We start from the raw sequence: 12,584 nt of genomic DNA, 5'->3' as shown, positions 1-12,584 counted from the left end.
TTCCTACAGCATCCTGAGCAACCCTGGCTCACCTCACTCATCAGGGAGCAGGAAGTGGAACAGATGGGCGGGACTAGTAGAGATTTTTGCAGAAATTTACAATAAAGTAAAAGCACTGGTACATTCTTGTTTTTTACATAATGAGTCTTCTTTAAGGTTTACATATGCTATAAAAGGCGCATAATTAAAGTACTTAATTTTCACAGCAAAAAATAACAAAACTACATATTTAATTATAACAATAAGCAAAAAGTATTTCCAGTATTTTCCTATTTATTCAACCCACGGGGAGGAGGAGTTACTAATCCTGTAAAAGTATTGTGTTAGACAAAACACCTAAAAATACACTGCTGATTAAGATAATTGGCATGTGCAAACCAGTTACACTATATAAATCAACCGGACCGAGTTTCAAATAGTACTAGTTCATCTCAATTTATAATGACGCCTTATTTGTACGTGTGACAACTTTTCTACTTCCTGGGTCATTGCGCGATACGTAAAACGTTGCGTATGACGTCAGCAGGTCAATTCCAGGAGTAGGAAGTCGTTCAGGCACGATACACGTGGGTTCAGCGATCAGCGGAAAATGTCTGGACTGGATCGTGTGGTGTAAGTTGGCACTTGGTGGGGGGTTTCATAAGGCGCTATGGGCAAACTACTTGAGGTATAGAGAAAATAATTTCCCAAGATCAGACGTCTCTCTCCATAGCGCACGTAATGATTGGGACAGTACTGAAGCGCATACCGTACTAGTGTTTATATCGCAATACATGTGCATCGTTATTTACTCATGGTGCCTCTTTATATCTTACTTCCCAGGAAACCAAAAACAAAGAGATCGAAGAGATTTTTGGAAAACAGGGGACCCAAACTCAACGAGAATATCAAAAATGCCATGCTCATTAAAGGAGGCAATGCTAATAATACAGTCACGCAAGCACTAAAAGATATTGTAAGTGCATATCGCGAACATTGTCATGTACGTGCTTTTTTAGCTCGGAGCTCTATAGTATGTTTTGTGCAAATGAAGCCCTTTTCTTTTACTACAGCCTATTATTGTTTATTATAAATGTATCAGTAGGCGGCCGGCATCCCACTGCCTCTGTGCAGTCCCATGAAGGGGTTCCAGTGTGAGTGGCTGCTAAATTGGAAAATATATATAAATATATATTAATTGGCTGCATTTGCATTGAACAATTGGTTTTCCTTTTTAGTGGGTTTTCTTTTTTTCTGCAGCTCTCAGGTGCCACTTTAGACCGGGGATGTCCAAACTTTTTGCAATGAGGGCCAGATTTGGTAAAAACGTTTGGTGGCCGACCATTCAGCCTGACATTCTTTGAACCCTTAACATAAATGCAAATGAACTGTTTGACAGTGAGGAGTGGATAAATCTGTGCCAAGGGAACTGACCAGGGAACATCCAGACAGTTCTTGAGAATAGAATCTCAAGCCAGAATAGAGAACACGCTGTGTATAATATTGAATGGCTCTAACTAAGATTTATTTGGGAGATGATGAATTGCTTGTGCTTTTTTAGAACATTATATCCACAGTCCACATAATACACAATATTTAATATTAATTTATTTACCTTATTAACCATTTAACAGTCCTGCCAACTTTTTTCCAGAAATACAGTACTACTGTGGCCTGTGGGTAATTGCAAATGTATGATTGCTCCTGTACACCTGTCTTTTCAGGTAAATCCAAATCCACTTGGTGCCCAGTGATAGAGGTAACCGGCAACCTCAATAGATACTGAGAAAAAGGCACACTGGCACACAAGTTGTGAATGCAGGTGAAAACCTTGCTAAGCTATATTACCGGAAGTGCAATGTTTATATATATATATATATATATATATATATATATATATATATATATATATATATATATATATATATATATATATATATATATATATATATATATATATATATATTTTTATATATATATACGCTGTCACTTCTGTTCTTTGACCTTGGTTTTATGGGTATTTAAATGCATTTGGGGTTAAACATGGTTGTCTTGATAAAGGTCCCTGTGTGGACCGAAACGTCGCGTCGGCTTGCATGTGATTTCACAATACAGATTTGACTATATCACAAGAGATCTCGGTGTTGCTGGTCTTCTTTTTGCTTATACTATACATTACCGTGCACCCGAGGGATGTTGCAAAGGCGGAGTGCTGCCCTTACCAAGTAATTATATATATATATATATATATATATATATATATATATATATATATATATATATATATATATATATATATATATATATATATATATTCAGATAGAAGAATGAAGCAGCACACGATTCTTTGCAAAAGTGTATATTACAGATATAGCATCAATACAGCGACGTTTCGGGCAAGCTATATGCCCTTTATCAAGCTTATGGCTTGATAAAGGGCATATAGCTTGCCCGAAACGTCGCTGTATTGATGCTATATCTGTAATATACACTTTTGCAAAGAATCGTGTGCTGCTTCATTCTTCTATCTGAATATTTCTAGTGGGGACGTGACGGGGTCCCCCACAGGAGCGTGCACCGAGGTCAACGCTGACTACACTACTGAGAGTGCTGGGGCACATTTCGATACTATATATATATATATATATATATATATATATATATATATATATATATATATATATATTAATGTGTCCTGTTACCAAGGCTTTAGTAGCCACTATTCTTATGGTAAGGCTTTGCACTAGATGTGGAAACATTGTTGACGTTACAGTAGAACCCCCATTTTACATTTTCAGGTTAAAAAAAAGGCAGATTCTTGAGGTGAATCTTCTTGTGAAGGCAGTGATGCTTATTATTTGAAGGCTTAAGTGTTCACTATAGTTAGCACGGAAAGCCTGGGTGAATAGATTTTGAGAGTAACTGACTAGTTCCTGCAGGCAAATTTCTAGAGGCCATAGGCTACTGCTTGGTAAGTGAGCACATTGAACAGTATTATTTTTTTTCCCTAAGGATTAGAGGCTGCCATAATGTTGAAGTATTATTGGATTTACATGATTAACTTGCAGCTTTCCATGAAGTTGCTAAATTTCAGGAAATTAAATTGTAATTTAAAGGGCAAGTCAACCCCAAAATAAAAATTTGCCTAATTAAAGAAAACTCAATTCTAATAAATTTTCCAATATACATTCATTACAAAATTTCAGTGCTTTTAAAGTTATTTGTAAAAATAATTGATATTGAAAGCAGCGTTTGCTTAACTCCCAGTTGTCACTTTTTAAACAATTAAAGACTGGTCTGTTAATCAGCTGCCTTCTCTTACATTGTATCTAAAGTCTTAGACATCAGGGCAGAGAATAAAAAGGGACAGACAAACACTGCTTTCAACAGCAATACATATACAAAAAACCAAATTATAATGAATATATAATGCAAAGTTGCTTAGAATAGTGTTTTATTTTATTAGGCAAACTAAACATTCTATAAAGTGTGTATATATGTGCTTTTGTTATTGTAACCTTTTTAAATGTATACATTTGAATATTTACAGTTCACATGCCATTGCTGTAGATCTTTCCAGGTTGCATTATAGCCTACATAATTTCAAGTTGCCTTCCAGTACCTATACACAAAGAAGTAAGATTACATGTTGAATTATTCTTGTAACCAGATTTCTTACTCTTTTAGTATGCTTTGAAAAAGCCATATGGTGTACTCTATAAAAAGTAAGTGTACCTTTTTTTTTTTTTCTCTGTTTCACAATTCTATATGATTTGGCAGCTTATTGGGCAGCTTATTGGCCCATGTATGGGGCCTTCTGTTCTTCAGTTAGCTATCTGTTGGACAGGTTTAAAAATCTTGATGGGGCAAGGACCACATCAGCTCATTGATGTGTCCTCTATGGCCGGCATTTACAGTTGTTGTGATTCTATCTCTTGGCCTTTGGTCTAATGTGGGCATGTCAAGGAAAGAGATGCTCATTTGGCAACCTGGCCACGTGAGTGCTAGTATCACTTTAAGCTGGCCAAACACTTTTAAAAAGATGAATCTACATTAAACGTTATCTATAGTTCATGTTGATCATTTTTCGCTGATAGTTCTGCTTTTGTAAGTAATTGTCACTTCAAGTTCCTAAACCTGACTGTTTTGCCAACCTGGCTGTCCCTGCTTAATCTGTCAGTTAGTTTCTAATGCTAACGGACTAATGCTCCACAAATATGTAAAAATACAGATTAGGGAGCACCGCCCATCACGTGAGAGAAACAGTAGATGGTGTGCAGGGTTAAAGATATAAATGGTATTTGAAAAACTAATCCTTAAGGTTGCACCCCCCCCCCCATCATAGAATCAGATATCTCATGGAACCAATTAAAACGTAACTCTTACTAATAAATTAAATAAAAACTGTAAGTCCAGGAAAACGTTTAAAATAAAGTTAGAAACAGGGAGATGAATGAACTGGAAATAGGTTATGCGATATGTATAGGCCGTGAGGTAGATATTAGGTCGATCTGTTAGGTCTGTACTGGAGCATTGAAGTGATCACAGGGTAGGAATAAAGACAATTGTCCAATAACCTAGGAAAAAGTGGGTATCTGACCCACCTGCCCCGCTTCTCGCTGGTTCACTTCCGAACCACAGTTAGGCAGCCACCCCTTCCTAACATTTTAATGCTACCTTTATTTTAAACGTTTTCCTGGACTTAGTTTTTATTTAATTTATTAGTAAAAGTTACGTTTTAATTGTTTCCTTGAGATATCGGATCCTATGATGGTGGGGTGCAACCTTGTGGGTTAGCTTTTTTTTCTCTTTTCAAGCTCCACAAATATGGCAGCCCACTCATAGAGGAACATGGGGGGTAAGAAAGTTAATGTAAAAGCATCAGGCAAATACTTTTCTGGCAAAATTATAAATAGCATTCAAAGACAATGATGGATAATAAGAGGTTATTTAACTTTTTAAGTTTTCAGAAAGACATATAGGAAATGTAAGTAAGGACAAGTTGCTGCACTATGTTTTTTCCCTAGGCCAGTGCATTTTTTTTCCTAAAAGGGACACTGGTCCAGTGATAAAACTTAGTGATTTAATTCACTTGAGGGTTGAAGGAATGTAAACAGGAATATGTATGTGTGTGTGTATATGTGTCCAAAAAAAACTTGTATTAAGACATGGTATGTAAAAACCGACATTTCGGTCCCTCTTAGGACCTTTTTTCAAGAGGGACCGAAACGTCAGTTTTTACATACCATGTCTTAATACAAGTTTTTTTTGGAGACAAGACCCTTGGTGCTGGCATTTTTGTTCTTTTTGTATATGCAATTGGTTCCGTGCAGCAAAAGAACACTTTAATGCTACTATAAATATAATAAATACATGCTGAGGCATCCTTATGTATGTATAACTTTATATGTAATGCACTGTAAGCACCCACATTGCTGTTAATATATAAAATACACACAAGGAGGGCAAGTAGCATAATAAATAAATACAATAAATATACACAAAGTACATAGCTTATATAAGGGCACTGAGCTTGTACCTTGTGGTGAGAGACACAGTCGAAATGACCTACTTATACCATACAAACATTGTCAACATCCTGTAAAACACAAACCATAACATTTTGATTTTTCAAATTACATATATATATATATATTTCTTTTTCTCTAAGGAAAAATATGACCAGGCCTTTTGAGGATCAGACATCTCTGGTAAGCTGTAACAAAAAAACATTTCTGCCAATTATTCCTTCCACTTCCTTTTTTAAGAAATAATTATGTTGAGGCAGTGAGCATTGAGATCATTTATATCCAATACTGCAGATAATTTCTCCAAGCTCAGTGTAGGATGGTCAGCATTTTCTTTAATAACTGTTTTACAATAACTTCTAATTAGCTCATTTATCCCATTGAATTGCTTGATGTTGTGTTGTAAGTTTACTTTTGACTAAATTATTTTAAATATGTTATAGTAGTTGGACATTTTTTTTTAAATTTTTTTTTAAATATTTTTGTAGGAGTTTTTTGCAAAGAAATCCGATTGTTCCTTGTTTGTATTTGGCTCTCATAACAAAAAGCGGCCAAACGACCTTATCTTTGGTAAGTTGTATAGCATTTAACTGTTGTTTTGCTAACTTAGAATAAAAACAACCATATAGTTGTACAGGTATGGGATCTATGATTTTAAAAAGGGCCATTAAACCTTTATTTATTTCATACGAACCCTAATGTAAATACTAAGAACTTAGCCATTAGCCTGCCTCAAGTGAAAACAATAGCTTTAATTTTTATTTTTTTTATATGGTGTTCTTCTGAGCATCACACCATCATCTTTAACCCTTTTACTGGCACATGCACATTATAACACATAGGAACAAAAATGCATGTACACACAAGTGAATCCCAGAATTTACCTCAAGCCTTCCACAACCACTCCTACCATAAAAGGGAACCTTTTTACAGATTGTGGCAGGACCATATATTACAGTGAATTTAAAGAAGTGAGCTGTTCTGCAGATTTATTAAGGTGGGGGTAAACTCAAGGTATTATAGCCCTTTTAACAGATAATATATTTGTCCTCATTCTATTGAAAAGTGCTTATGTTTAACCACTGGGTTAGGGAAACTTTTAACTTTGATTTCCATTGTACTCTTAAAGAGCAGTGCCATGGTGCCTGTCACTCGTCATACTTGTTAATGTGTATCCTCGCTTCAGTATCTTTCAGTGTAACATTGAAGTTGTTCCAAGTAGTTATGTTATTTCTTTAGTCAGTCATTTCCAGTTTCAAATAAATATTACGAGAAAAACATTATGGGAATTATTATTTCCTGTTTGGTGTGGATATAATAGTTTGCAAGTTTGTTTGCTATCTGTACCGGTTACTGCCTCACTGTACAGTATAATGTCACTATTATGCACCCAAGAAGGTCTGTTTTATCAAAAGCTAACCCCTTCATTTTTGGTAGGAAACTGGTATACCTGGAGAAAACTTATTCACACACTGGCAAAATATAAAATTCTGTGCTCGGTGCCTTTGTCAGTACCTTAGTGCAATGAGGCTGTAATTCTAGCCAAAGTGATAAACTACTGCACACTATACTAATTTTTTTTTTTTTGCTAGGCCGCATGTATGATTTTCATGTTCTAGATATGGTTGAGTTGGGAGTGGAAAAGTATGTTTCATTACAGGAAATCAAGGTATGCTTTATCTTGCTCTCTCCCTTACCCTCATTATTTAAATTCTTTAAGCTGTGCTACTTTTCTTTCAAAAACAATTCTGTACCCATCTCTGTGATGATTTTTACTTTGCTGAATTCTGGCACTGACCCCTCAATGCAGGGAAGTGCCCATCTTGAACCTGGCAGTGCAGTATCTGCATTAAGGATACACTTGCACACATATCATTGTATGATTTGACTGTGGCATTTGTGGTCTGCTGTTTAACATGCATTGTGCTGTAGGGTACAATTTTCCCAATTTCTTAGTTAGCTGCCTCTCTGTCCAGAACATTTGATAACATATTTTAGTTTGCCTGCCTGTTGCTAGCTGTAAGTAATATAATGCTGTTGGGTTAATAATGTGTAATTGTTTTTTGGTAGCCTTATGGAATGATGCTCCAAATTACATAAAATCCCTGGGAAACTCCAGGTCCCAAGCATTCTGTTAATCGATCCCAAACCTTTACTGTATATGTTTTATTCCAGGACAGTCTCGTGCTATATACTGTATCTTCCCACAGAAATAAATAGCTTGACAATTATGTGGAAAGGAGAGGTTTCACATCTTCCCAAAATGTTGTATAGGTGTGCATTACTTTCATGCTGAAATTAATGAAAATAAAGCTGTAGTTAATCCCTCTTTAGACTCCTCCTATCTTACATACTGTATATACTAGAGTATAAGCCGATTATTTCAGCACCCAAAATGTGCTGAAAAAGTCTACTTCAGCTTATAATTGTGTCTGACAATGGCTGTTTTATACAAAGTGTGGTCTGTGGGGGCCAACTGCGGCCCGTGTTTAAATTTAAACCAGCCCGCAGTATCTCTAAAAAGATTAACAATAATGCGGTGTCCAGCCGACCACAGAAAAGAGCAGCCGCATACTCACAGCGCTACCAGGGCCCCTGGCATAATTATCCCTCATTAGTGTGCCACGCTAGGCTTTAGGCATATCCGTGAAGCCAAGGCAGACCCAGTGACTACAGGCAGCGCATCCAGGGAAAAAGCCGGCAACGCGTGCGCCAAACCGAGTTGCGGAAGCCAGGGACTCGCGTAAACGCGAGCCTGATCCGGTGCCGCACTGGAACCACAAGGTGCCCAAGCCCACACACTAGGACTGCTGGGACTTCCCTGGAGGGTGCTACATAGGGTGAGTTAAACCTGGACCCAGGGGGTTCCCCGTTTCAGGCCCTGGGAATCTTGAAACCCTACCCTGCAGCCCAATACCTGGTGCAATAAGCCTATTGTGCACCCTCACACACATCACCAAGACCTCTGTCGCCCAGGTTGATCTAACGCAGTGACTTAAGGAGCAGCATGAGGGGCCCCCAAGCGGGAAGGTCCCCTGCTGCTGAAACTCAGGGGGCACTCCTGCCAACTTACCCCCCTGCAGACTCAGGCCCTCACAGAAACGGGCTGAGAGGGAGTTGAAGGCCCAAGGTGTGAACACAAACAAGGCCATTGGCCCAGGCAGCTTCTAACAGCCCTGCATTGCTCCACAATATCCCTACACTACAACCTAGACTGGCAGGAAGGGAGCTTTGGGCCTCAATTAAACTGCACAGCAACCCAGAGGGATTACTGGACAGACAACATACGGCACCATCTAGTATAGGTATGCAATGGAACAGGTTGATCTGGCATTTTATCTAAAACTGGATCTTGTTGTGTGGTGTGGAATTGTGGCTAGAATAGAATTTGCATACTGTATATGGGAAAGAATTTAATAACATGCTATAGTCTTGACTTGTAGATTCTGAACACTTGACTTGTAGATTCTGAACACTGAAACCCAGCATGTTATTAGATACTTTCCTATGTGGGCAGTTTCTATTTTGGTTGCAATTTTGCATTATACACCACAGTAGGCTTTAGTTACCAGTGGCTGCTGCATATCTCACCCTAGGCTTATACTCGAGTCAATAAGTTTTCCCACTTTTCATAGGTAAAATTAGGTACATTGGCTTATACTCGGGTTGGCTTATACTCGAGTATATACGGTAGTCATTCTACCGATCTCTGTAACTGCTTTGATTTGTCTATTGTGGTAGGCGTAATACAGTACTAAATATTGTGAATATTAAATAGCAATAGTGTTACAAATTGGCTCTGGAAAAATACTGAGCAAACTGCATAGTAGGAACTATGCAAGCATAAACATGTCTATATATTTTGTGGATTTTATTTATTAATACTTTCATTCAATAAACAATGTACATTGTCATCCATATTATGTTTAACATAGTTTGTATATCTACTATAATTGAATGGAGATTCCTGTATCTACTATAATTGAATGGAGATTCCTGATGCTATACCATTAAACTTTTTACAGAACTGCAAGTGTCCTGAAGGTACCAAACCACTTCTGATATTTGCTGGCGATGCATTTGAAATGAGTGAAGATTATAGACGGCTGAAAAGTTTGCTTATTGGTATATATCTTTAGGGATTTTAACTGTATTAGACTAAAATAAAATATCCATACTGTGTGTGTTGTGATGGGGAGGAGGAGGAGTGGTTTCAAGAGTTGCAAATGTGAACAGAGTTGCATAAGGAGCGATGTCCAGGACAAGCCCTCAGACCTGATTATCAGTAAAAAGCCATGTTAGTATACTGTGCACAGCCACTTATCTCAGACTGGCCACACCAATTTCTTTGGGCCAAGTTTCAGCTGTATTGCCCATATGTCATCTACTGATCCCATTGCTCTGTGTGGAGAGATAATCTATGAGCATAGTTCTGAAGCATCAGCAGAGCAGGTTGTGATGTACCCTGCAACTCTCCTGCTGTGTAATAAGTTAATAGGTTGTATCCTTCACAAAACAACCCCCTTTTAGCAGCAGCCTGAAGCAATTTGTTGTGCTTAATGAAGTTCTAGTTTTCTGTATTTCTGTAGTACTGGTGGGTCACAAACACACTGATTTACTTAGCTTAACATGCACATTTCCATCTTCAGATTTCTTCCGAGGACCCACTGTGACTGGGGTTCGTCTGGCTGGCCTGGAGCATGTCTTGCATTTCACAGCAGTTGATGGGAAAATTTTTATGCGTAGCTACAAGTAAGGTTTTTTAAGATGATAAACTGCTTGCCTGCCAGTGTGAGGGGGAATGCAGAGAAGTATTAAATATTTCTCTTTTAGGGTGCTAATGAAGAAATCTGGATGCAGGACACCAAGAATTGAGCTTGAAGAAATAGGACCTTCATTTGACTTTGTTGTCAGGAGGACACATCTGGCTTCTGATGACTTGTATAGACTTTCCCTCAAACAACCCAAAGCCCTTAAGGTACTCAGTTCAGTACTGGCCATTCAATCTGCGTTAAGCATTACAAAACATTTTTAAAAGGCTTTCTTTATTATATATATATATATATATATATATATATATATATATATATATATATATATATATATATATATATATATATATATATATATATATATTATATATATATATATATATATATATAATCTCTATCGCTCTCTATCTCTCTCTCTCTATCTCTATATATCTATTCTCTCTCTCTCTATCTATCTCTATATATCTATCTCTCTCTATCTCTATCTATCTCTATCTCTATCTATCTCTCTCTATCTCTCTCTATCTATCTCTATATATCTATTCTCTCTCTATCTATCTCTATCTCTATATATATATATATATATATATATATCTCTATCTATCTCTCTACCTCTCTCTCTCTCTCTCTCTCTCTCTCTCTCTCTCTCTCTCTCTCTCTCTCTCTCTCTCTCTCTCTCTACCTCTCTCTCTCTACCTCTCTACCTCTCTACCTCTCTACCTCTATCTCTCTCTACCTCTATCTCTCTCTATCCAATAAGCTGTCAATGAAACAATGCTTTAAAACATACACTTTTCTTGTGCATCAAGTGTCTTGCTCTTAACAAAAGTCAGTGCTCTAAATTGTGCTGACCATATTGTTGTTATTTTGAAGGAAATTTTTACCTAATTTTATGACTTTCTTTACAGTGTGCTACTATCTAGGGTTTTTATTTTTTAATATCCTGCCCTGTAGTTGTAGTGAAAATTAGCGATTCAGTGATTAAGAACAGAACCACACCTTAAAGATGGCTCTGAAGGCATTTGCTAGTTTGAAGATGTGAAACCACATAGTGCTTGATTTTACCATTTATAGTGTACAATATATTCTGTCTTGCTAATCCTATATAAAGCACTTCCTTGGGGTTGGTCAGTTGACTTCTGCCTGGGCTTGAAAGTGCCTGGTTATGTTGGAATCGCTGCTGAGCTGCATTGAGAGAGTTCTCGGGTTTTTGTGCCAAATATTACTTATCTGTTTTATTTAAATGGACAGTTTTAATCACTCTACAGGACTCAAAATAACTTTCCCAATACAGTAGTGAAGGCATATACTTTGTATGAAAACTTTTTTCTTTAAACAAGACTTCTCTTTTTAAACAGGCAAAGAAGAAAAAGAACATATCTCATGATGCTTTTGGCACCAAATTTGGGCGCATCCATATGCAAAAGCAAGATCTTAGTAAATTGCAGACAAGAAAAATGAAAGGCTTGAAAAAGAGAGCAGCAGACACAATGGAAGCAGAAGACCAAAATATAACAAACACAAAGAAAGCTAAGCAGAATTAGTACCACTAAAGCTGGAATGTTGCAGTGTTTGTGAAATAGTTAAGGCAGGATCAGGCCATGCTTAAAAGACTGACGTTTTTCAAGACTGCAGCCCGTTAAAAAGATTTGGGTTGTGTTACTATAATCATATATGAAAAAGCTGAACTACCATACTGTATCCAATCTTTGTAGGCTCAACCATCAATTAAATTTCATTTTGTATCTGGTGTTGCAACAAAGGCTACATTTTTAAGAGTTTCGTAGTAATAAATCTTGCAAGAGTTTCATGCAGCTGTACCACATCAAGTACTTCTCTTTGCTGCAATAATACATACTTATGTATATGCAGCTCCATATTTTTGCATAATATATCCCTTTATTTTGTCATGGCTGTAAAAACTAAGCATCAACAAGAATTCTGTTTATATACAAGTACAGAAGTTAACTTTTTAGTATAATTACAAAACAGTATACTGTTGATTTTTTTTGTGTTCTGAAAGATAAAAACATTTATTATTCAGTAATATATTACTTTCATGGTATTTTGCTAAAGGAAAGATTAGATGGATTTATTTGTGGTTTGATTTTGTAATGCTATTGGTAATGAATGTCACATGGAGGCAAGCAAAATAGCTTAAAGTAAATAAAATGTAAGGTACTATTGCCCTGCATTGGTAAAAGTTATGTATTTTGGGATTATATTTGGAAGGTACTTAGAAAACCTTGGCCAAAGCCCATCACCCTATCAATGGGGCAACTGCTTTACATCAAAGAGATTGCAC

The 12,584-nt window shown here is 36.8% G+C and overlaps 1 protein-coding gene across 1 annotated transcript; it reads left to right on the top strand.

Annotated features, from left to right (window-relative positions):
• Positions 1-546: 546 nt before the first annotated feature.
• rpf2.S (ribosome production factor 2 homolog S homeolog) lies at positions 547-12,029 on the top strand. Its single transcript, NM_001086837.1, is given in 10 exon segments — positions 547-612; positions 823-955; positions 3,667-3,704; positions 5,651-5,690; positions 5,996-6,077; positions 7,100-7,176; positions 9,533-9,632; positions 10,157-10,259; positions 10,341-10,485; positions 11,638-12,029. Coding segments are annotated over 10 exon segments (927 nt in total). The 5' UTR covers positions 547-589; the 3' UTR covers positions 11,824-12,029.
• The last annotated feature ends 555 nt before the right edge of the window (positions 12,030-12,584 follow it).

Source organism: Xenopus laevis, chromosome 5S (genome assembly GCF_017654675.1).
Source record: "Xenopus laevis strain J_2021 chromosome 5S, Xenopus_laevis_v10.1, whole genome shotgun sequence".
NCBI lineage: Eukaryota > Metazoa > Chordata > Amphibia > Anura > Pipidae > Xenopus > Xenopus laevis.
This window is presented reverse-complemented; position numbering and strand designations above follow the sequence as displayed.